This window comes from Candoia aspera, chromosome 1 (genome assembly GCF_035149785.1).
Source record: "Candoia aspera isolate rCanAsp1 chromosome 1, rCanAsp1.hap2, whole genome shotgun sequence".
NCBI lineage: Eukaryota > Metazoa > Chordata > Lepidosauria > Squamata > Boidae > Candoia > Candoia aspera.
In genome coordinates, this window is record NC_086153.1 from 85,459,395 (window position 1) to 85,486,433 (window position 27,039).

Genomic DNA, 27,039 nt, shown 5'->3' on the forward strand with positions numbered 1-27,039 from the left:
TACTGTAGCTAGGAGTCTGAATGTAACTCTCTCTGGAACACTCATTAAATGATGACTTTTTTGTGAAGTCAAGCAAACACAAACATCTATAAACAAGTTTGAACAATGCAAATATTAAGACTTGAGCTTGTGTTGCCAAAAGAGGTTTGCAGCTGAAGAACTGAGGTTTTGTTTCCTTTTTTGGAGAAAGGGCTATCACTAAAGAAATACAGCAAATTCCGTTACATATATAAGAAAGTTTTGGATAGCATCCATTTCACTTAAACATTGAGACTGCAGTATTTTTTTACAAGGAAATTTATAAACCTGCTGCAGACTTTGGAGTGTGGGTAGGCATAACTTTTCTTGAAATAAACTGTATGTATACTGCATAGATAGCTCAGCAACTACTATGAGGCATTTTATTTCAATGAGCATTTTCGGTGTATTATACAATAAGTAAATTATTTGGACAGCTGATAAGGGCTTTCTTCTACTTAAGTTTATAACACTCAAAAAGCTTGCCAAAAGTTGTCCAATTATCTGCTAACACAACAGAAAAAGCCTGTGTTCCAATGGAGGTAGGGATCTTTGTATGCTTTATACATACCAAGCAAGACAAATCCCTTCACTTCACTAAAGTCTATATTAAAATCATTAAATCTGTAATGTACTCCCCTTGAAATACGTTGTGAAAAAAAGCCAACAGGTCAGGACAAAATACAATACAAATTACCTAAATTCTCTATTCAGTGATTCATTCCCTGTTTTTATTTGTTTCATTTATATGTCTATCTCTGTTCTTGATTTATGGCATCACTATTCTCTAGTTACAGATCATTCCAGACTTTTACAAGAGTGAATTAATTACCAGGCTACATGCAGTGTTTCAGTAACATGCATTCTAACAGCGAATGCATTTTGTTTTCAGTTCCAAAAGAATAATTAATTTATCATATTTGTTTCATGTGTGAATCCATTCATCTAAAATCTTTTAACAAGGGAATAATTCATGACACTATGTTAAGGAAAACCCCAGAGAACAACTCAGTAAATCAGGGATCCGCTGGAAACTCAGAATATCTGCAGAATGATTTACCCTGTTATTATTTTCTCAAGCATTCTTAGCTTAAACCAATAAATATTTTATGCCAGCAAACTAAGTAAACCCCCAAATCACAGCAGGCCTCTACAAATTATCAGTACAGATTGTTGCAGATATTTATAGAATGAGCTTTCAAGACAGCATGCAGTAAAACATAGCTAAAATCAATAGAAACACATAATAAAACAGTGCCAATTAAAATAGCTGCTAGAAGCAGCAGAGAATAAAAACACCAGACATAAAATTATTTGAAAGCCTATAACACCAAGGGATGTTGGAGAACCAGGGAGAATTAGAAGAGTAGGCATCAAGCATCCTAGGAAAGTTATGTCATGGGGCGGGCGGGTGGGGGGGGCTACTACTGGAAAGACCTGTTCCAGAGAAATCATCTGCCTTGTTTAAATTAGGAATGTTGTAAATTGATTTATACAGAATCAGGTCACTGATCCACTGTTCAATGGACTTCTGGACAGGACCAGAAACAATTGGATGAAATCACAGGGAACAGATTTAGGTTAGGTGTAAGGAAACATTTCTGGATGGTAGGAGCGGACAACCCGTGGAATAGGTTGTCTCAGACAGGGATATATTCCCTTTTATTGGATGTTTTCAGACAGAGGCTGGATAGCCACTTGTCTGAAATGTGTTAGCAGATCCTGCACTGGGTAGAAGGTGGACAAAATGACTTCAGAAGTCCATTCGAACACTATGATTCTAGGCGCAGAGCTGTTTTTACTAACCAGTTCATGATGATGTCAGAAAGAGATTTTTCCCTATGTCTACCTGAACAGAGCAAAGAATGCCTTGATTTCCTGAAAGCAAAGCCTATGGTCCATCATTGAGCATTACAAACAGAAGACACCTGTCTAAGCAGAAATATTACCTTCCCTTCCACTAAGAGTACATGAAACAATGGAATTCAACAAACAGTCCTCCTTTCATCTGATTTGATTTGGAGCACTACTGAAGTGTTAAAAAAAACCCTTCTTTAATGTATATCCCATGCCACTATGAAAACTATTATAATGTCAGGAATTTTACTGCCTCTAATTTGAGCACCAATTTCAATGGTGGTATTTTAATGTAGAATCTTAACTAACTAACTAACCCAAACTGAAAATTTCACAAACAAGTACTGTTAGATAATACATAGTTGGGCATTCATTCCTAGGAATACATTTCAGACTAAACTGTTCCAGACCTACATCAGTATTCTGAAATAATATTAGTTTTCTCACCTACAAATCCTTCTTCGCCAACCAATTTAAGAGCAAGTTTGTCAGCCAAAACTGAAGAATTACCATGTGCAATATTTGCAAAAGGTCCAGCATGCACAAAAACTGGAGTACCCTAGAAGAAAATAATAGCAATGAATAGACATATTGAATATATTCTCTATTAAAGCTTAAATAGATGTGACATTAAGAACAAGATAGCAATCATTTTAAGTTAAATACCCAACCTGGTATTACAGCATTCTGAAGTTAAGTTAAATACCTGACATGGTTGGAGGTGGTATATTGGAGTAATTTAACCAGTCTTCTTATTGGTATAATACAATGAATCCTACAGGACAACCCCATGCTACTGATTGTGCCATATTTCAGCATGCAGCGTATTATTAAACAGAGTCCCTAAACACACAAATAAAGTTTTCTGTTGCAAATCCAGGTTCATTTATTGAGTTACTTCATAACAATTTCATAATTAATGTGAACAATTAATTAACTTACTCTATATTCCATCTCTGTGTCATGTTCACCGTTTCAATGTGCATTGTACATCGTAACGTTTCGCATGTCAAGTTAAGTTCTGAACGCGTGTTCTGTTTGGGAGGAGTCTGCGAACTCCTTCTCCTGGGTTTGTTATCTGTTTTCAGGGGAATGGAATGTGTTTGGGTTATCTACTGTGTTCAAGGTTTTCTTCCCAGGAGATCAGAAGAACTCGTTACCAGCACCTGGGTTGGGGAATTTGAAACGGTTGGGAGAGGGGAGGGATTACGTTTGTGCCAAGGGTTTTTATTTTGTATTTGGCGCGCTTTTCGCCATTCTCAGCTTTCTCTGTATTTGCATGCTATTCTTTAATAAACCAGATATTCTTAAGCTTTGGCTTGTGAGTCTGAGTCTCACTCTTAGGATAGGCAGTCATTACACTCTGCCGCTCCTTTACCATCTGGTCCTCTTTGTACAGAGCTGCTGTGAACTGCGAGTTAGCCCTCTCCTTCCATCAACTCATTGTCATAGCTTTTTAAAATTAGGCCATATACACCAGGCTGTAATGTATATCCTCTTATACATAAGCCCCACAGAATCAAATGAGCCTTCTTGCTATAGGTACATACACTGAATTTCACATGCAGAAGTTAAAAGAAAAATACAATAGAATACCTGCTTGTTTTTTCATTCTTAGATCTTTTTTTCATTCTTAGATCTCTTTTTCATTCTTAGATCTAAACTGATTCAATTGATGTAAAATTCCTCTGCATGGAACTGCAACTGCAGACAGCTCTAGAGGTAGTACTTGGCTCTGGACCTGGTTATCTGAGAGACCACCTTCTCTGGTATTTATCTGCCCAACCAACCAGATCAAATAGGTTCAATTCCTTTCTGGTCCCATCTGCATGGGACTGTCACTTGTCAGGCCTCTGAAGCAGGCATTTTCAATATAACTGCCCCCCATGCTTTGGAACACCCTCCCAACAGAGATCTGCTTAGTTTCACCCCTCTTGGGCTTCAGGAAAATGGTGAGCCTGTTCCTTCGGACACAGCAGGAGTGCTATAACTGAAGGTGGGGTTTGCAGGCACATGGCATTTGTATTTTCTAGGTTTTTTATACCTTTTATTTTGTGTACGCATCTAAGGTTCAGATTATTATTTTATGTCAACACTATTAGCTACCTCAGCTTTTTCAAGATTAAGCAGCATACAAAGTAAAACACATGAATAAAAACAAATGACAAATGAGTACCCATAGTAATTTTTGTGTAACTTTTTGTGAAAACACAGAAGCAAAACTATCTACCATCTTCACTTTAGTGTGCTGCAAATTAAATATGAAAAGTAGTAATGCCATGCAGTATAATCATTTGCACATTCAGGGATAATCCAATGTCATGTGAGCAGATTTTGGATTTTCTTGTCATGCTGAAGATGTCCTTTTCAATTCCCAGCCTTCTTTGGCCCCACCCTTCTCGTAACCCCAGAAGTCACTGGAATAGACTTGGTGGGAGGGGGAATTTGTTCTGTCAGTGAGCCCTGTTTTTCTAGGGGATGAATACCAATGAACATAATTTTAAAATGTTCAAAAACTTGAAAAACATAGGCTCTGGCAACTCAGTCTTATGAAGAAGGAAAATGAAGCCTTGGATTGCAGATGATTGGACTCACCTCCAAAGTCTGCATCAATGTTGGTTTAATTGCATCCTTCATCAAAACTGCCAAAGCACCAGTTACTCCCTGAAACAAAGAGACTTTTGTTTTAGTTTTAAGGTTAATGTTACTTGAAACGAAGAAGTTCAAGCAAACTAACCTCAGGCATCAACTAATTTAGGTAAAGACAAACAAACCTCGAATGGATGAAACTAGAATGGATTATTCTAGCTTTATAGTATGATGGTATCACAGCTTAAAAGAAACAAGAAAGAAGAATGGCCTCCATTTCTATAAACTGTAAAGAACTTTCTGATTTACAACATTTAAACAATATAATTTGAAAGTAATAACCTGCACCAAATGTAAAAATATATTGGGGCACAGGTCAACAAAGTGTTACTTGGTTTCTTAGCTTGCCATTATTCATGATTACTACTTTTCCCAGGATTTCTACATGTGTTAGAACAAGGGGAAGATCTGCCTCAGATTGTGCTGGACTTGGCAGAAATCAAAGGTAGTGCTTGGAAACTCAAGAGGGGGGAAGGCTTCTTTTGAAGAAAAATAGTTGTCCAGCTCATTCATGCTGCCTTCTCTAAGCCTCAAAGCTGAGGTCCCCAACCTGATGTTCAGGAATGCCAGTGCACTGTGGATCTTTCCCACAATGCCTACCGAGTTCCTTGCCCCACCTGTAAAGCACCAGCCTATCTATATCTTAAGAATGCCCCTAGAACATAAATGGGCCCCATAAGTTTTCAGAGGAAATAAAAATGGAGAGTTGCATCCTAGAGATAAGTTTGAGCATCTAGCCTCCTGCCAATATAAAGGACAAATGTAAGCAAGGACAGATAGACAAGTGATGATACGGGGCAGGAAGGAGATAGCAGCTCGCATTCTGATAAATCAGTAGTTTGTAACTCTTTGTCTCCCATGGCAGCCATTTTATCAGTGGGCAAGCACCTCTAGCACACATTGTGAGAGCGCTTGTAAAATGCCAGCAGAGGAAAGTCTGGGAGAACCAGCCAATTCCAGCAACCAGTCTCTCCTGACTACTTTTTCATCAGACCAAGGAGCATGAGAGCAGCTACTACTGAAATCATTAGAGCATTATTAACATTGCTAGTGTCTTACTGCTTTTCATATAAAAATGTGAGGCAAGATTTGGATTAGGCCCCATTTTGAAATGGTCACTGAAGAGCTGGGAAAGGTACTGCAAAGAGAAATGAGAAGGTTTAAGAAGTTACAGCATCTTCTTTATAGTAATGGTTACCAGCAACATTTGGGGCTTTTAATCATTTTTCTTAAAATGTGGTTGGATCACTAAAATCATGCCTAGAGTGGAGTATTGTATTCCTCTGTTTTCTGTAACAGCAGAACCTGCTGTCATCTAACGTACTGTAAGAAATACAGGATATACAAATGGATGGTCTTTTTCCTTCAACACAGAGTTAAGTGGAATTCATTGCCACAATTTATGGTGAAGGCAATTAACTCTCTCAATGGCTACTATTCCTTGTTTTATGCAAATTCAAGCATAGATGTGGCACTTTCAACATCAGCTGACAAGCTGTAAGAGGAAAAGGGCATTGCCTCAATCTGCACAAGTTCCTTAAAATAACTGGCAGAGACCCAAGGTCATAATGTAGATGGCTTTCCTTTTTTTTTTTTAAAGGGAAGTAGCTATAAATTGTTCAAGTAGTGACAACCTAAAAGCCAAGTTTGCTATATTTTCAGAATTTAGCAATCTGTTATTCATGGAGAAAATCTATATATGTGGTCGCTAAGAGTTGACACTGACTTGATGGCACATAATCAATCAATAGATATCAGTTTTAAAATCTACAATTGACTTCCAGGCTTCCCAACCCATTTTCAGGTTCTTTAGTATTCAACGTAATTTGTCTGATGATTCATTAATGGTCCCAAACTGTGCTTCTTAGATTAAAACTGAGTTTGGGTTTTCAATGAAATTTTTAAAGATTGTCTTAACTCAGATTCATTGTAAAGAAATATATCTGGTATCTCCATTTGGATATTTTCTTTGTACAAGGGTTTTGTTTTTTGTTTTCAAGTATTCTATAAAGAATTAAAGTGGCCTTTGAAAAGTTATTTGCTCTGTAGCTGAAATGAAGCACCTAAATGACTAGATCCAAGAGGTTGCAGACAATATCCTTACCTGTACACTCTTTATAAAATGAGTAAATTACCATGTAGGTGACTGTACTGTATTTCTATATTTTTCAAAGGTCTTCCCACAGTAACCTGAGAAATGTCATTACTATATAAATAGCTACATATTTGTTTAATATTCCTTTAGACTGCTGAAATACTAATCTTGAGGATGCCAGTTTAATTTACCATGAAGATATGGCATCCATCCATCAAACATTTTGTTACGATATAGCAGCCAAATTGCAATCCAGTCTTCAAGGCTGTGCTCAATGAACACCATATTTTGGCAACAAATTCTGTAGTTCCATTACTGAGGCGGGCTTTCTAAAAAACCATTATACTTTTGAAAGGAGCTTCTGAGTTTATTAAATATTCAGTTTATCTTTCCTTCTCTACCTCCTCCCATCTCCATTCCTTGAAGCATCTGGTTTTCATCAGTCAATGTGTATTTTAGATTTCATTACACTATGCTGAAGATGTGAAGCACTCTTGAAATTCAGACCAAAGGAAAGTTGCTGGGCATATTAAATATTATTCACATCCGAAAGAAATAAAAGAAAGAAGGAATTAGTGGTTTTGGCTGAATATTAAATAAGGAATTGTAAAAACTTATGAAAAGATTTTACAGAGACAGAAAACAAAGTGATTTTAAAAAACGCTAAGTGTTAATCGAATACGTGCTAAGTGTTAATCGAATACATGCTAAGTGTTAATTGAAATAGGTACTCAAGTGAAAATAAGATTTTTTTGAGACCAAACATTTAGGATACTGTTATTAATGTTCTACAAATAGTTATTTGCAGTTGCTTTCCCATGTTCTCCTCGCCAAAAGTGATTAAAGCAATGGGAAAGCAAGTGATTAAAGTGCTTTTTTAAAAAGCAAGGAGAATGTAGACAAATGGCTGGTTTGTTTGAGCAACTGCTTCATAAATAGGTAGATAGCATACTATCCCTTAGCTGCACTGTATTTCTAAACCCAAAGAAGCATTTTAAAAAAGCATTACATGCTCAAAGCTCATACAGAAACAGCAAAAACTGCAAAATGCAGTGGTCTGCACGTTAACTGGGAAAACACAATATTGTCATATAACACAAATACTGTGCGAACTACTGCCTTGTGCTCTTTACTGATTGTAATAGTCTTGGCATCTTCCCACCCTGTATTTGTACACTGGTTGCCAATCTGTTTTCAGGTGCTTTTTAAGGTTGTGATCCCCTTTAAAGTCCTACACGCCTTAGAGCCTGACTGAGATCACTTACTCCAAACAGACTCTGCCTGACCAAGGCTCGCCTACAGAGCGCTTGCTTAGACTCCCCACCCCTTGCTAAGATACAGTATTTAAAAAAGAGTATTGTATCCAGGAGAGCAGCTCCTGCCCTCCCACCAGATATAGAATTTGCACCCTCACTTTTCCAACATGCATTTGGGGACCGAGACATGCATAGAAAGAAGTGCCTGGGGAATTGGTGAGGTTTTGTCTGATGATATATGGTGGCACAGTTTAATTATTATAATTTAGTTGTTTGATTGTATTACTGTTTGATAAATTTGATTATTTTTATGATTACTGTATTATTGTCTATCACGTTGCTGCTTGTCAACCACTGAGAGTGAAAGTCACTGAAGCATGATGAAAACATTATAAATGAATAAATAACACACACCAAATCTTCTGCTGTCACAGGTTGCCCTTTTGTGTTGTTAGCAACTACGATTTTTCCCAGTCTCTCTCTCATATCACACAGGCTACTGGTTAGTGCTAAGATTGCCATAATTTCACTTGCAACAGCTATATCAAACTGAGTCTGTGAACAGAAAAGGAAAGATACAGAAGATAGACACACACTTGAAGCTCATACTTGGATAATGTACATGCCTAGCATAATCTCACAGCTGTCAGCTAGACTGGAAAGTTTAAAAAAAATACTCAGAAAAAGGTCACGGAAACCACTTGTATATTCTTGCTAAGAAAACAACAAAGCAATCTATAATTTTTTTAGACAATGTGTGAAGCTCACTTGAAGGAGACTTTATATTGTTCTCTACTGTTCTACAAAGCTGGCAAGATCAGCACGGTGCTAGACAAAACCCTGAAAGCTTACTACCTAGATGAGTCCTAGAAATGGTGGCTAAATGGTTGTAGCCCTGGGCAAAGCTTATAACCTACTACTTTACTACATTTAATGTAGTAAAGGTCAACATTACCATCTGCCTTTATGGTTATTCAGAAGAACAATTTCTTCTCTAGTTAGTTCTCCAGGTGTGTTTATATAAAGAGCTAGGCCCACCTGCCCACTGCATCAAGCTTGAAGAAGACTGTACATTCCACCTGGTCAACCTTCTCTTAGGCTTATTTTGTTTAGCAATAGGCTTGCTAAATGCAGTGCTCTCAAGAGTATATTGGAATCTCAGGTGGCTATTTCATGCATACCACTTTTGAGCTAATTTATCAATAGAGGTAACCTATTGAGTTCTAGTTCTACATATTTTTTCAAACTATAACTAATTCTACACTTAAATGAAATTATTCATCTACACACTTAATAGGTAGTAAAACATTGAACTTCTGGAATAAACATATACTATGTTTAATATGAACAGGAACTATGATCCTAAACTGTGTATCAGGTTATAGTGCAGATTCATTCATTTCTAAACCTTAGTGTATCAATTTACTGAAATAATAGCAAGAAACATCATACAGACTACATGAAATTTAATCTCAAACATACAAACTATTGGAACTTTACTTACCTGGCGAGAAAATCCCTTCTCTGTATTTGCTTGGCCAATTGTTATTTTCCTAAGGAATCTATCATTTGTATCCACCACTGAAAGGAAAACGAAAAGCTGAAACATTTACTAAAGTATCAGAGGCTCTGTTCTTCTACCAAAACTGCATGGGAACTGTCTGCATATCTCACCCTGTTGATATATTACAGATATAATTTAAACATGTGCACAGTTCATGATCTTTAATGCCTGTTATTATTCTTTTGAAAGGCTATGGAAGCATGGAACTGTGGCAGAATACAGTAGCAGAATGTTTCTGCGAACTTTAACACGGGACTGGAACAATGATGTTATTGCAATACAATGAATATAGAATGTTTATAATATTCCTTCTCAAATATTAATATTTTAATGTAGATACAAAACCAAAAGGCACTTCAAAATACTACTTAGCAAAATCTCAAAATCATGTGAAAAAGCCTATAAAATTATTTGCTCTAAACTTTGTCCACAGGAGACCTTAACCTTTCAGTTACAAAGACGTCATGACCTATTCTAAGAACTCTCTCCAAATTGAGCATTTTTCTGATCATTCATCATTAGAATCTCATTTTTCAATTAAAAATGTTCACAGAACAATCCAAATTACCCTTGGAGCCAGTTATTGTCGGAAATGTGTATAATTTGAGAAATTTAAAGACTTTGTTAATACTTGGATGAGAGATCTCCAGGGAATACCAAAGCTGTAGACTAGACTCTTAGAAGATGATGATAATGATGATGATGATGATGATAATATCATCATCCCAGAAGAAAGAAGATTAAACCACTTCCATATTGCTACCAAGAAAACAACATTGACATGTCCATGAAGTCACCAGGAGTTAAACCTGGCTTGAAAGAGGCTTTACTGTTACATTTAGATAAACAATGAACATGAATATGCTTTAAATTGTCTTTTTTAGGTACTGTGTTTTTATTCTGTTTGGTGCCTGGAGTTCCTTCTGGTAGATGGGTGGCTGTGTAACTTTGATCAATACATACATACATACATACATACATACATAAGAAAAACTTAGAAGCCATGCTGTTCTACTGCAATGTAGAATGCAGAAATTTAAGGAAGCCTTTTTTGTTTAATAAGACATTATATGGTATTTTGATTCAATATGTATATGGGAAAAAAAACACCACTAACTTACGAAGATCAAACAGGCTTTCTGCAATAACTTTTTGTAGGCCACAAATACAGAATGTTTAAAAACTCTTGAGTTGCAGATATTTTCTTAATGGTCTTGCAATTGTGCTTCTCATTTTGGAGCTGTTGAAGGAAGATTATTTTCACCTTGCAATACCATGGAAGAAGAATGTAGTGACCAGCTCATAGGGGTGTTCCATACTACATCTAAAATGGGGACAAGTTTATAATCTTATGCATGGATAGGTAATTGGAGTTGTGCAACCTAGATTTACTACTTGCCTCTTACCAAAACTCGTTATATATTTGTTCTATGTTTAGTTAGTATGCTAAATTCCATCTGCTGGATAGATACTTCTACTCTATGACCACAGTCAGCCTGTGACAGCAGGAACAGAGGGCCACACACATGCAGATGTGCACAGGCCTCTTCCAGATAAACAGAAATCATGTCCAGTCAGGGTCCTGATTGCATGGAAGAAGCGTAAGTATCTGCTACTAGCTGCAATGATGAAAAAAATGGCGAAACGTGTGTTGTGATGTCATAAGGCAAACCCTACCCTTTTGTATTTCATCCTGGCACCAGAATAAATATGTAAGTCACGGGTTTTCTTGCTTTCTCCACAGATGCCTATTGGAGAAAGTCTACATCCAACACTATTATGTAAGGTCCCTTCACCCAATTCTAAATGCAGGTTTATCAGAAGGTGGGACCTCTGAGTATCAGAAATAGACTGTGGCTGGAATACAAGGTCCCAATACTTTCACACACTCACAGAACATACTGTGTTTCTGAGGAGACACAAAATGTATACTTTTTGGCTTACTTATTACCGAGCCGCTGTTTATGATTGTCACCAACCCTCTCCCCTTTCCAGTTTCTGTAGTATTGTGAAAAATTAACAAAATCAAGAATAGTTACACCACAGCTTTCCCTGTAAGCTGCTGCCCATGCTGCTTTCACTGGGGGTGGGGGGAATCCTTACAGCAGGACCTCTCATATTCTCACATTTTGCAAAAAGCTTAAGGAATGGTAAGAACATTTGCATAGCTTTTATGTTGAGTCTTTGTGGGTCTTCAGCCACTTTAGCACTAAAACCATGAGTTAAAAAAAAGAAGGGGGGAGTTTGAATTTTTAGAACTGGAAATGTCACAAAGTACAGAACACACAGGAAAAATCAAGATTATACTTATTAACATAAAACCAAAATACCAATAAGGATAGTACCAGATTTTCCTTTCCTCCCAGAGCTCATCATCAAATAACAAAAGACATTTGAGCAAATGCAGACTTCTTTTCCTCTTCACTGAACAAGTATAATTGGTTTTGAGGAGAAACTTTTGCCAAAAACCATATACAAAATTCTGCTTCTCTCAAAAATAATTGTTTATGTTGTAGTTGAAAACTTTCCAGAAGGCATCCAGTTGATGACTTTATGCAAGACCAGAGTGGACTAGATGAAGGCCCCTTGTATTCTAGCACCTACCCCTTTGCCATGTTATTGTAGATGTGTCTATATCAAGTCGCACAAGTCTGCTAATCTCATCTGCGGTTAACGAATCAGGATCTATTTTGGTTATTCCCAGCCTCTAAAAACGAATAAAGAGAAAGAGATAGGAACACATACACAACTCACTTAGACGCCCCACCGTAGTACATGCAGCACCCTATGCAGGGCATGCAACTGCTTCTCATGCACGCTAAATTGTGTCTACACCGCTCCCAAAGCCTGATCTGACCCACTGCATTTTTTTAAATGTAGAAATCAAGCAGAAAGAGGTTTATGTGACAGATATTCCAATTTTTTTTTCCATTGGAAGAAGAAAGAGGAGGAAAAGCAGCAGCAACTATCATTAATACATCTTGGGAATGAAGTGTGATGTTAGCATGAAACAACAAAAATGGTTGAAAGATTGTGAAAGAAGGTACAAGCCCTATCAGCTAATTGCTGCATACAATGTAAGGTGATGAATATGTCTATAGGATACTGGGTGGTGAAGGTCCTGTTTGCATTGAGGAGCACAACACTCCACTGAAGTTCAGCCATCTTTATGATAAACAAGATAAGAGGTTATGAGAGGAACACTGTATTAGTATCAGAGACTCCTCAGTGTAGCAAAAGTATTCTGGATCCAGCTGTCTATGGGGCTGACCTCCATCCTGTAGATATCTGGTAGACCTAGAAGTGAAACTGCTAATACGAGACTCAATAAGAGGCAGTTATTGAATCTTCAATGTATGTAGTTAAACTAATATCTTGAATGGCCTCCTTTAACCTAGCAGATAAGACTGCTGTGTATGGAGAACAGGATCAGAGACCAATTCCTTTCCTAATTCTGTAGGGCATGAAAAATGGAAGAGGGGAACTGAATTCCAAGTTCTTTTTCCTTTCTTTTGATCACAACAGTTCTTCCCCTGCCACATCTTCTTTGTTGCTAAAAGGCCCAAGAAATTCTTACAAATATACAGCCTTGAATCTAGTCAATGCACTACTAATTACTTAGATATCAAAATGTAAAGCAAGAGGAAGAAACCTGGCAAAGAAAAATATCATTATGAAAAAAAATTTAATGGATTATCCCAGAAGACCCCAATTAGGTGGCTTTGTGTTAACCCCAGCCAGCACTGACCATTAGCATGCTAATTGGAGAGGATGAAAAGTATAATCCAACACATCTGAAGGGTACCAGATTGGGGAAAATTGGCTTATTCCACACAAGCACCTCCAAGTGTTACTCTATAGCAGGTATAAATGTAGACCTCATCTTATCCTGTTTTATTTTCAACATAACAACTGGGCAGACCAAAATGCAAGTGATAGTTAAAAATAAAGAGTGCTTGGAGGATTTGCAGCCATCCAATGCCATCCTATGGTTATCAAAAATGCTAGCTGGCCCCATAAATTAAGCTGTCATATTATATAAATCAACATGTTGTAATTATTATTAATCAAGATTTGATATCAAATGTATTCTAATTTGTACAATTATGATTTCCATTCCAAACTAGGTTCTTTCTCTTTCCTCCACTTTCTTAAAAAATATGTTTATCAGCATTTTAAGCAACTACAGTTACCTTAGCAGAAGGTTAGCGAAATTATTTTATTTATTTATTTATTAGATTTATATTACTGTCCCTGTCCCCCAATGGGATTAAATACATTCAGTACATTTATATACCAAAATGTATGGCAGAATGGTTTTCCTGTGCAAGACTGAGAATCACAATGAATAAAATTTAGTAAAATTCCTGGAGAAGACATTTAACTGTTAAGATAGATACTGCCTGCTCCTTGTTTTACATTTCCAGTCAGCTATTTGTATTCTGAAAAAAATCTGTAACACCAGTGAGAAAAATCAGTGGAATTCCTCAAGATACCTACATAATCTTTTAACATCCCCCCACTCAAGTACTAAGTGGCATTAATTTAAAGATTTATCCAGTTTCTTAAATAATCCTGAAGCATATAATTACTCTGAGTCTACCTTGCCTTTTGCAAAGATGTGGGCAGTCTATACACAACCCCTCTTTCCCATCCTCACATGATCATTTGGAGCTTGGCAGTCTACTTGAAATTAAATAGCCAAGAGTACAAATATATTGTATTTGCAAGTCAATACTTTTTATTCACCTCAAGATCCACTGGACTGTAAGTTAAAGCTACCAACCACTTTTTTAACAGCTGTAAAAATGTCAGTTGCTGAAAGCACATGAAAATGCCTTGTTCTCTTTCAAAGGATACACATTTCTATACGGTGGAAGCAAATAGCTACATTTATTTCATTTCCTATTCTTGTGTGTAGGCATGACTGCCTTTATTAGAATCCTCCTCCTCCTCCTCCTCATGTCATATTAAAAGCTGAACCCACTTTAATTTAATTTTTTTAATTTAAAAAAGAAAAGCCCAAACCAATGTCTTCTAAGAGAATCTCTGAGATATTCCTTCAAGTTTGAAAATGACTTACTTTCATGCGTGCAAGCTGTATAGCTGAAAATTTCCTTTCCCCATGAACTAATGGAACCAATCTGTTAAATAAGGCCTGTAAAGAATATAACAATAAAAGTCAGTAAGAAAAGTGCTAGTCCTATCAGTTATTAGAGACAGATTTCTTTCACTATAATGAGTATGCTCATAGTTCTGTTCAAGCTTTGTGCACATGTTCTGATGCTGTTCCAAATGCGCCTCCATTCACTGTAGTTTTAAAAGGAAAAAGAACCAGGTGCTATAAAATGAGTTGTCATAATTAGTAAAATGCATGTGAATGGGAAAGGAGGGATCCAGCAGACAGACTGCTGTACTTCCCTTGAAAACCTTACCAGTGTGTGTCAGGTTTAGGGGGCAGAATTGCATTTACTGTAACTCTTTCCTTAAGCACAGCATTTATTTAACCATCACCACCCATCCACTTGGAGACTTTTTGATAGGGAATCTAATTTCTTTCTTGCCTGATGCCTTAAGCAGTCCAGCCCTGGAAACAAGATCTGTTCTTATTTACACAGCAGATTGGAACTAATTTTTGAGTCACTCAAAAGCCATTTTCCCCAACTTGGCTCCCTCCTCAAGTGTTGCATTGCAACTCCCAGAACTGAGAGATGGCCACAACAAAGTCCATCACTTTGTCTTAGATTTCCCATTCCCTTTTTGCACCAAATGTGAAAGGCAATTCAAAACAGAAAGGGAAAATCAAACTAAAGCTTATATAATGTTGAATCTAAGCAAAGAACTAACCCTTATCCTATGACTTTGCAATCCAAACTCTCTGCATTTTAGGAGAAACATTCAATTCAACATTCAATTCAACATTAAAATACGTTTTTATGAGAAAATGCAGTGCATATAATAATTAAACTTACAGATCTGAAGTGTGGCATGCCACAATTAACAGACTGTCCTAAATGTGATGGGCTGCATCTTTTCCAGCCCAAGATTTCTGTGTATGTATGGGATCACTATCAGTGTTGCGACATACCTATCTTTCTCAAAACAGGAATACCTGCATGGCCAACTGGGCCTCTGCATCTGTTTTGGGCCATTTCTAATAATATAGCACATGTCCAGGACAGCAACTTTAATAAGAAAGATTTCATATTAAATGGTCTGATCCAAGCTTTCTATAATTGTACAACTCCATCAGCAAGAGCACCACAAACAATTTTTGATTTAACAAGCAGAAATGAAAAGAAGATGAGCCTCCACACTACAAAATACCTTTGGTCTTTGACAGATCTCAAAGGCAAGGAACTAGGGCCAGCACTAGGAGCTCTTCCCAGTTACAAAATGTTTAGGGGGTATCTTTTTCTTGTTGGTAATCTAAATACATGGACTACTGCCCACTACACTGCATTCCAAGTTCTCTGAGTCCTAGTCAGACTGTCTGGAGCAGAGAAACCAATCCATTAATGTCTACAAGCATGAGCTACAGTATGCACTCAATTCTTCTGCCTTCTCTTTTGAAAACAGTAGTAGCCCCCAGAGCCAGCACTGTTCTGATGTCCGTCCATCCATCCATCCATCCATCCATCCATCCATCCACCTAATTTTATCACCGCCCATCTCCCTCCCAAGGAGGGACTCTGGACGGTTTACAATAAAATAAAATAAAAAACCAAAACAGTTATAAATACAATAAAAATAAGAATGTAATGGCATTGGGATGGGCGAGAGATCTTTATCAGACTGTGAGAATAGAAGGTCCATCAGAAGTCATATATATGGTTTTTAAAAATCATGGTAGGGTCAGAAAGGGTTGAAATCTTGACTCTGTCATAATTAAAAAAAAACCTACTTCATAATGCATTTTTATTTTAGGGAGGGAGGGAGGGAGGATTCAGAGGGAGCAAAACAGGGGGAAAAATCCAACTTTCTCTCTTCCCCACACAGGTCGCAGACCTTCACATTTCTAGAGGTCAATGATGAAATATTTGAAATGGTTTTAATTACTGTATTCTTAAAATTGCAATTCACAGCAAATTACTGTGGAGTGAAGGATTACTCTTACCTTATCAGACTGAGTGTTCTCGTGTAGAATCCTAGCATCTATGGCAGCAGCTAGCAAATTATTTGCTGCAGTAATGGCATGAATATCACCAGTTAAGTGAAGGTTGAACTATATAGGAATGAAAAATAAGGAAGACATTCTTTTTGCACACTCCATTAAACTAGTGTCAGTTGCTTCAACCCATCCAAACACTTTCACTTGCAGGATTAGTAGTTCAGTTGAGCAATTTGAAATATTAGGAAATCATAACTGCTGTGGTTGAAGTGATTTACTGCGCTATAGATGGTCTCAGTTCTGTGTTCAATAACTTAGTTCTCCTGACCTAAGCAGAAATTCATACAGGAAAGTTGAAAATATTACTTTTTTTTTAATGTGGCAGGCTGTGGTTGATTTGCAGAGATTCATTTAGAAATCATTTTGATTTATGATCTGAATAGAGAGGAACAAAAATGGCATGTGTTTTAAAATAATTGTGTGAATCCACCTCAACTTCTGTGAGAATGAAAATTCTGGGTGGCAAGTAAAGCTTCTCGTGTGTTTCCTTAATTGAATAGTTTAATTAATGTCCCTGAGAAAACTGTCTCAATCTAAAATGCAATGCAATGTATGAAATTATTCAGGATGGGCCCTGGTACAAGGAGAGGAAGTAGCTTTCTTGGGTGGAGGGCACTAGAAACTGGAGAGGCAATTCCTTCCAGGAATGCCTTGCTTAACCCTTGTTTTGGAAGCTCTTGTGGTGTCTGGCCCTGAGCTGTCCTGCAATTTATTTATTTTATTTTTATTTATTATTCAAATTTAATCACTGCCCATCTCCCCCAAAAGAAGGACTCTGGGCAGTTTACAATAAAATCAAACTATAATCATAAATGTTAAAAGCAATGCTACATCCTGCCCCAGCTGCCTTCCAGCATGGTGGGAATTGCAAAGGTTGAAATAGGATTCATCTTCCAGAATGATCAGCTTTTGTATACCAAAGAGGAAATGTATACCCTGCCTCAGGCAGCAAACTATCTTGAGCCAACCCTGAAGTCATTATTTAAAAATTAAAGTTGGGTTGCCATTTAAATGAATTTCACAGAAGTACTATCTCTGTGCTTTTACTCTTTCTCAATGCAGAGGACAACTAGGACCTACATCTAATTTTCCATGGCAAATATTTGTTTACCTCTTCCATGGGGATGACTTGAGCATATCCACCTCCTGCAGCTCCTCCTACACAATGAAAAGAACACATTAGCAAACTCTGGAGGATGAGGATCCCAATTTCTCATTTCAGGTTGACATTTAGGAACAACATTCCCTCCTTCTTAGTCAGCTCAGGATTGTTATCAGGAAGCTAATTGTATTTCCTTATATCAGATTTGGATTGCTTATTAGGGCTCTGAGAACACCTCAAAAAACCCTGGAGCAGGGTAAATCTTTGGTCCATTTGGAAGGGCTCGAAGGATTATAGGCATTTAAGGGTTGAAACTCAGGAGTCTGGTAACACCTTTTCAGACTAACACATATTAAAAGGCATCAGTTTTCGTGAGCTACAGCTACAGGGATTAAAGGAGTGAAACATTCCTTAAAAACTAAGTACCTTCTCAAATTGGGTTACTTTTAGAATAGCGGGGGGGGGGGGGGGAGGCTTAAAAAGCAAATATGGCGCCTTAAGCTTTGTAAAATTTAAGGTGATGTAATGGGCTGTGAGAATAACCTTGGGAGACAAGAGGAACAGCCACAGCCTAGAGAATGGTCTGATGAATGGAATCGGAGTCCAAAGGATTAATGGGGATGGAGAAAGCGTCTCAGAACTCCCTAGTTCTCTGGAACGTAAAGGCAGGGGAGGGGGGAAGTGCTTTCAGACTTGCAAGATTCTGTTACTGTGACCTTACAATAAAGGCAGTATGAGTAGTCATGGTTTTGGTTTCCTACCTCAAAGGACAGGTACTTTAAAGGACAGGCTGACAGGTACCTATTTTTCCCTTAAAACCCCTCCAAACTGCTAAGCTACTTCAAAAAGTTCATGACTTCTGGCTGCATCTACTCTGGTAATAACATATTGTCACCAGCCAGCCCTCCTGTGATTTTCAAAGGGAAATTACTGCCTGCTCTTATATGATGAAATAATGCATACCTTTAACACCAAAAGTAGGTCCTTGAGAAGGCTGCCTCAGGCAGGCAAAGGAGTTTATTTTAAGGTGGGCTGTCAGTGCTTGAACCAAGCCAATTGTCACAGTACTCTTCCCTTCCCCAAGAGGTGTTGGTGTAATCCTAACAATACAGGAAGAAAAGATACATTCTACCAATAGGTTTGATGATTCTAGCCTAAATAAGAGTATTTCAATCAAATAACAATATTTTACCATTCTTATGTAAAAAAACATCCAGACAGCAACTTATGCCCATCATAGAATAAAAAAGGGTGGGGAAAGAATATAATCTAGGGTGATATCTAAATAAGGCAGCAATTAGTTCTGATAATTAATTATATTAGGCCTTTAAAATGAGACACACTAAAGTTGTGAACAATAGGGATATACCAATACATCTAAGCCCCCCACCCAAACCTGTATTATTATTTCAGCAAAAATAAAACACAGTGAATCACAACATCAATAAGACAGGATTTCTCAAGCTTATGATCCACTACAATGCCATATAGGATTGACCTTTATCATCCCACTACCACTCAAGAACCTGCTCTAAATAATACAATTTAACTAAAGTTAAAACCCCTGAGGCCCTGGAGAAATGCAGTGATTTTGAAATGTAAGACTGGCCAAGGGAAAAAAAAACCTTCCATATAACAAAATCCCTTTGAGCTGGATGGCATTTCTTGATAGTAAAAGGTTAGAAAATTGGACTGCTGAAGACATGTGGAGAAATATCTTGATAACCTTCTTAAGTGTGGACGGTGAAGGTATGAGGGTTAGAGATTTTCTTCCTTTCTTAATTTTCACCTTTTAACATAGTTGATATGATACACACACAGTGAAAGCAATGTTAAAGGCATTACTAGTTGAGAGGAATCAGGGGCAATCCAAAACTCACTGGCAATACTTCTGCTTAGAATTGGCTATTACAAATGAATAAACAGAAGTTAAATTCTTCAATAGGTCCTAAGCTGAAAACCTGTCTCTGAGGCCAGGTTGTCAGCAGAGCCCAGTATGCATGATTTCACTGGAATATAGTTTTTAGGGACCTCAGCTTTACTGTAATGTGACTTCATGATTTCTTGTTTTTATGTCTTGCATTGTGAGCTGCCCAAAGACACAAGACTGAGCTGGACAGTTATATAAATTCATTCATTCAATCAATAAGTCCCAGTATTTTCAGAATGATTAGAGCAAATGTACAAACTCACATTTTTCTGCTCTGCCTGAATATGCTGGCTGTCCAGAAAACCCGGACATGTTCCTGTGCAGGCTCTGGTTTTGCCTATGCATGCAAAAAATGATTCCCTTTAGAGGTACTCCAGATTTTCCTTATCATTCTGCCTGGATAAGAGGGCTTCTCCAGGCAGAGCAGGAAAAATGTGAGCTTTTGCTTAGCTGTTATTTGTTCAACAAATTAACTAGCTTTCATGAACTAAATTAAACACAGCTGAATATAGCACACCACAGTACTCCTTACTACAGTCCCTCAAATTACTGATTCGTATGATGTTATTTTTTTTCTTCAATATATATTTTCTGGTGTCAAAGGAAGTTGCACGGATCATATGCTATGATTCTTGCAATATTGTCTTTAAATCCCATAAACAATTTTACAGAAGTTTAGGGGCTGTCTATTTTGGTCTTGTAGTCTGTCCAAGCTCCATATCCCTTATTCACATCCATCCTATTGAAACCTTACCTTACAGAGAATTGTGAAATATAAACAAGTAACTTCCTCCCCTCATTCCCCTTGTCTGCAAAAATCATTGCACTGTCTTTCTGATTTCTTAGCCAAGCCAATATTTATGCTGTATGCCATTTTCATGACAACTGCCCTCAGAAAAAAGATAAACTAGGATCTGCTTCTTTAACACTTCCCAATTTGGGAAGAATGTTCTTGTACAATATCCTTTGAAAAAATAAAAAAATGATGTCTACACAACCGGGCAAAGATGATCCTCTCTAAAAAGTAAACTGCCTAAAAATTTCATCCAGTTCTTCCAACTAATCAGTTATTAGTAATGTGAACACCCATGAGAGGGAACCAGGGAGCAAATGACAATACACACATTGTGATGTGATAGCACAAATATGACTTACATATTTGTTTCAGATGTGACATTATTGCTAATTGTGACATTTGTGAAACTGCATCACAATGTGTGTGTTGTCAATTTGTCATCATCATGTCCTATTATGGAAACCAATGATTAGTAATTTCCTTTTGAAATATAAAAAATTAAAGACATCTTACACAAAATCCTTGGAGTCAATTTGTCTCAGTTTAGTATAGCCTTGCTCAACCTTTTGACCCAGGAGGAACCCTTAAAATATTTTTCAGACCTCAGGGAACCCCCACACATTCAGGCTGAAGATATAGGCCAGAAGTTACAAAATTATTCTATTTGTTTCACATGTAGGCCTGCATAACAGTATTCTTAAACTAAAAATAAAGAATGAAATTTACCTCTTTAATGTGAAGTTGCCCGAATTTGAAATGATTTTTTAAATAAAGCATGATCCCCCAGGGAGCCCTTAGTGACCTCTTGCAGAACCCTAGGGTTCCACGGAACTCTGGCTGAGAAATCCTGGTTTAGTATATACCAGTTTAGTATAGCATAACTGGCTATAAATAGTCAGTTTTCACCTCAAATTTCAATCTCTTCTGTCAAGCACAAACAATTTATACCTATTGTGATACCAGAACATTCAAAGATATATACAAATATTCAGATTTGAGCTTAGAGTTTAATGTATGAGTCTCTGAAGCAAAGTGGACTCTTTTCAAAATCACCAAAGTCTGAACTGGATTTTATGGTCTATTCCAAGTATCCAACTGATTAACTTCCAAATGAGAAATAAAACAGAACTGTAACATGTAAGCTATTTCATCAATTTTATCAAACACTAAGATATTGTCAGAATTAAATCTGTCTTGGCTAAGAAGGTTCTTTTATATTTTAAAAATAATGTTATATTAAAATGAAAATATTCCAGACATTTTATTTCCATTAGCTAATATCCCCCTAAATGTTAAAAATTTGTTCAGTCTTCTGTTTCATGCTGAGGCATACTGAAATTATCATTCATAGTCACAGTTTCAAAATGTGCATATATACATACATATTAAAATAAGTAAATTTCACTCATACCTATGTCCATTTTTATATCAGTCTGTCTGTCTGTCTATTTATCAGAAATGCTGTTATGCTGCTTCCATCATGACTCCCAGCAGCTTTGATGATAAGTTTCTTTTTAAATATTATTTTATTAAGCATTTTTGAAAAGTATATAAACCAGAAAACATGAAAGAGAATTAAAGAGCAGAAAGAAATAAGTAAACATGTGGTCTAAGATGTCATGAATGTTACAGTTTTTCAATATGTCTTTAGGTACTTACAAAGTAAAAAAACAAGTATGTTCCTTTTTTGGGGCAATGGATAAATAGCCACTCATCTTCTATTTGTATAAACTTATAAATAGGAAGTTTAAAGCTGAGTTTGAACCTTTTAAAGAAACACTGCAGGAAAGATAAGATTTTAAAAAGTACTAATATGATGCAGAGAGTAAAGTGATAAAAATAAGTATTCATTCACCTAAGGGCCTTTTAGTGAAACAACAAGTTTGGGAGAGTAAGGGGATGCTGGAATGGAAACACTGTTTTCCTACCTGACAATTCACTTATGGAAATTAACGATGCTTCTCTAACAGAATCAGACCTGCCTTCTCAAGGATGGCATTGTTCAGATACGTTAGACATCCATTCCCATAATTCCCAGCCAACGTCTGAAGAGGAACTGTTTCTATTTTGTTGTAAAAACACTGACAGGCACACAACCCTAAAGTTACACTACAATCAATGCATTTCTGCAGAAATATTTCAAAACTACCCAAGCAATTCATCTGGGGCTTCTCTTTCATCAGCCAGAGAAAATTCAAACTAAAAACCAAACAAAACTAAATTACATTTTCATTCACATCATTCCCACTCTGTTTCTAAGGGAAAATGCTTGCCAAGATATGCTGTATTTAACTGTTTAAATCTGTGATACTTTAGCAAATGCAGTGAAGTAAGTAGTTTATTTAAGGTATGTGACATTGTGGATTACAATTTCATTCCCAGGGATATACAAGCATTCATGTAGATGTGAGCCAAAAGGGGTAACTCCTATAGCATGACCTCCTAAAGACTCAAGCTAGAAATCCACCTCTAATTAGAAACATATTTCCCTAAACTGTGGAAAGTATGCAAAAGGTCCAGCTGTCCTTTGTATGCTACATTTGCTTTGGGTGAAAGATGCAATCAGAAATATTTGTTTTACACTTCATCATATTTTAAAAGAACTGAGTATTTTGTCTATCATCATTTAAAAAAAAAAAAAACATGCCATGCAACAACTTTGTGAGATCAGAAGAACCAGTGTGTTATAGTAGTCTGGGTATCAGAATAGGGCCAAGGAGACCAAGTCTCATGGCCTCATTTAGCCACGGAGGCTTAGTGGGGGATTTGGTCTAGTTACTGTCTCTCAGCACAACCAATCTATCCGGTGATCCCTTGATAGTAGGAAACGGAATACTAGAACATTCTGTAAATGTGACATTTATACTTGCATTCTGAACCAATGAGGACAGTTTCCGAAGAACATAAAAGAAAAAAAAAGTATAGTACTAAGCTGAATTCCTGTAATGGGCAGTAAGAACAACCTTGAGGAACAGGAGGGAGAGCCACAAGCAAGACAAAGGTCAGACAAAAGAAATGAGTCCAAGGCAGTAATTTGAAAAAGTGTCTCAGACTTGGTCATCCCTAGTTCTCTTGAAGACACAAAAAGGGGGAGGGGGAGGGGGCCTGCAAGATTGACTTGCAAGATTGTCACCAGCCCTTTGAGGTAGAGGAGACTAGGAAACCAAAGTTATGAATGCTAATACTACTTTTATTATAAGGTTAAAATAACACAATCTTTCAAGTCTGAATGAGCCTTCCTCCCTTTATCTTGAACAATAACCTGTTCCTCAAGGTTATTCTTACTGCTCATTACAATTCCACTCAAAACAGTCAAGTGGTCACATATAATTCATTTTCCCCCACCCCAAAATGAATGTCTAGAATAGGCAGCAGATAGTTGCACGTCACACTCCACTGATTGATGATAAAGAACCAGATGTGAATTTTGGAAAATTGTGCAACATTCTAAAATGAAAACTTGTACACTCTGCTGCCATCTACTGGTTATCTGGGTTTCTGCAGTCCTGGTCAGGTAGCCCTATTCACCACATGTGAAGAAAATTAAGTGTGACATGGCAAGAATTGTCGAGAGTTTCCTTATGGCTAATGGCAATATTCATGCAATAAGTGGCACCGACCAGAAAATTAAGGATAGAAATGCAGTGAAATATTAAGCATATAAAGCCATGTGACAATGAGCCTTCATAATCACAGCAGTGAGACAGGAAAGGAGGGTGTATAGCTGAAAACAGAGGAAGGGAGATTTTATAAAAAGATGCAATGTTGGCATGGAGTCCTAATTCCCAAAACAGAGCTGCATAGCATATGTTGTTGATTACCTGGGTGACCGGAACTAAAGCAAGCTGTAGGTTAATAAATAATTGCAAAGAACCCATAAATGACTGAGGACATTTAAAATGAACATAAACATCCATTAATTTAGGCCCTTCACTTCTTACATAATATGTTTGATTTGTAAAAGAGACAGATTAGGTCCTCTAGGTCTTTCACACCAAGATCCAGCCTCCTGCTTTGGGAGAGCTGCTTAGTCATTGTTGCCAACACGTATCTTCCAAGGTGCTGGCAACAGCTGCTTAAACCCAGTGGGCGCAGAAGATAGGACTATAACACCCCATGTTGCTTTGTAGTAATGAAAAGATCAAAAAGCAATGCTGAAATAATTTCTATAGCACCGCCTACTGTACTAATCACCTAGCACAAAGCCATGTGGTTAAAGGTGTCAAGCCTTACTTCCTTTCTTGAGAAATATAACAATCTCACAAGAGATTTACAAAATCAAGGGTCTATATTTATTTAATAACAAAAAGTACATATTTACTGTATATAAAACCTCTTTTTAATTTTAAATACTAAAGTGCAAATATTTGGTGTTGGAGAAGATGAATTACAAAGCTGCCCAGGTCATAGTCAGCAGCTTGGTTAAAAATGAAAAATGAAAAGAAAATACAGTGCTCTGGGCAGACCACAAGATGGTGGTGGTATGCTACAAATCAGCACTGCCGGGCAAAATCTCAGAAGAGATGTTACAGCGGTCTAAAATTATTATTATAGGTCCCAAGGTTATTCCAGAGAAAAATGATATAATTTTGGATATGGCTTCAGTATGCATAAAAGCTAAAGCTATACAGTTTCTTGTACAGAAATATGAGACAATGAGACTCCTCTGAACATAAACCTAAATCAAGAACCTTGCACAAATTCTTGGCTAGAATGGTTTTATCTATTTCAACAGAAATAAAAGACTCTTGAAACAGTTGTCCTCTCTGCCTCAGTTACATGGGCTTTTCCTGCTTCTCCTTTGAAGATCCCAGTATGTTAGTTCTGAGGCTGCTGAGGAGACAGAAGAAAACTGTCTGTGCTTCGTTTTTAAAAGGACTAAACTTTCCCTATCCCCAGCAAAGAGGGGGACTGGGCATCTGACTCTGACTACAAGGCAGAAAGTACCCGTCCCTCACAGGAATGTATATCAGGAATGGCTGAGCCTGTCTGGCAGTCAGACTATCACAACACCATGAGTTATGGCTCAATATATTACTTTGGAATAAAGAAGTTATGAGATGCAGAGGATGCTAAATTCAAGCCCAATGGCCATTGTTTTATTTTAGCTTGTCCTCAAAAGCACACACTTGGAAAAGCAGCTTAGTGGGAGGTAACTTGGGGCTGAGAAATTGCTTGCCCTTCCAGAATTGCTCTTCAGACAACTTGCAGTTAACTTGCAAGCAGCCAATTTAACATGTGCTGTGGAGACCCGGTATGGTACAGTGGTTAAGGTGTTGGACTGGCATCAGGGAGACTCTGGTTCAAGTCCACCCTCATCCACCTAAACTCACTGGATGACTCTGGGTCAGCACCTCAAGGGAGGGTTGATGGTTTTTTTGTATTGCGGATTTCAATTTTGCAAGCCACCCAGAGTCACCATGTGTGAGTTGGGTGGCCATATAATTTTGTTTAATAAATAATAAAAAATATCGTTGCGGAGAAAAATGGAAGGCAGAGCTCTACAGTATGAATGCCTTCTTAAGCTACTGAATGAAAGGCAGACACAAAAATAAATAATAAACACGACTGGTTGCAACCATTTCTCTCAGATAAATGAGAAAAGCACAACAAAGGTGTTCAGGATAATTCACATGTGTTCATAATGCAAGAGAAGGAAGGAAGAAAAAAGTGTTAAATGTTGCAGACAGGAACATCTCATTCAGTAACTGAAAATACAAGCTGCATTTTGTTATGTAAGCAAGAATAAGGGGAATACATTAATTAAACTATTTCTTACCCAGCAACCAGTACATATTTTCCATCTGGCTGATCTTTTAACCTTTCCAGCAGAGAAAGACGTACTTTGGCTTTGGTTTGGCCATAGATTTCAATTTCATCTGTGAGCAATCCTATCTCCTTGGCAAGAATATGAACAGGTTTGGGAGTCTGTTGTCGGGAAATTTCAATATCACTGCAAAAGCAAACAAAATAAAAATATGTATGTATGTGTGGGTGTGAGTATAAAATTGGCCGCAGAGAATTAACATTTTTAGAACACTTTGATCTTTCAAATCATTTTCTACCTTCAGTTTATGTTTGTTTAAATGATTTTGGGGGAGGCTTTTTTCTGCTCCAGGAGTGACAAAGAAAGTTGATTGGGTTGCTAGAGAGGCCCTTTTCTGTGGCCCTTTTCAGTTATGGAGCTGCCTACAATTGATATGTTGTTTGCCTCTTTTCTAACTAGCCAAGATGGAAAGTTTTCAGTGGACTTCCTTCACATGTAAGTTTGGTTTCTCTGAGACATTTAGAAAAACCTATAATGCAACCTCCGGCCCAGTGCAGGGATCCACTACAACAGCAACCCCAACAGAAGGCCACCCAGCCAGGGCCGCAACTGGGGGCGGGGGGGCAAGTGGGGCATGTGCCACAGGTGCCACGCTGGGGGGGCACCAAAATGAGTGTGGGAGGGTGCCAAAATGGGCACAGAATCCATATTTGCCCCAGGTGACACAGACCCTAGTTGCAGGCTAACCCTTCCAGCCAAAGTGAGTCCACCACCCATCAAGGAACTTTCTTGTATTGTTGGATAGATTTTATCATTAGAAAAATTTTCCTGATG

At 37.4% G+C, this 27,039-nt stretch overlaps 1 protein-coding gene across 1 annotated transcript in view; it reads right to left on the minus strand.

Moving 5' to 3' along the window:
• The window catches only part of MTHFD1L (methylenetetrahydrofolate dehydrogenase (NADP+ dependent) 1 like), a 110,357-nt gene that overhangs the window by 58,877 nt on the left and 24,441 nt on the right, over positions 1-27,039 (minus strand). Inside the window, exons 11-20 of the mRNA XM_063293842.1 lie at positions 26,218-26,391; positions 18,676-18,812; positions 17,722-17,768; positions 16,557-16,664; positions 14,523-14,597; positions 12,044-12,146; positions 9,380-9,456; positions 8,290-8,430; positions 4,471-4,539; positions 2,323-2,434 (exon numbers count right to left, since the gene is read on the minus strand). Of these exons, the coding sequence (XP_063149912.1) occupies positions 2,323-2,434; positions 4,471-4,539; positions 8,290-8,430; positions 9,380-9,456; positions 12,044-12,146; positions 14,523-14,597; positions 16,557-16,664; positions 17,722-17,768; positions 18,676-18,812; positions 26,218-26,391 (1,043 nt within the window). The remainder of the gene's footprint in view (positions 1-2,322; positions 2,435-4,470; positions 4,540-8,289; positions 8,431-9,379; positions 9,457-12,043; positions 12,147-14,522; positions 14,598-16,556; positions 16,665-17,721; positions 17,769-18,675; positions 18,813-26,217; positions 26,392-27,039) is intronic.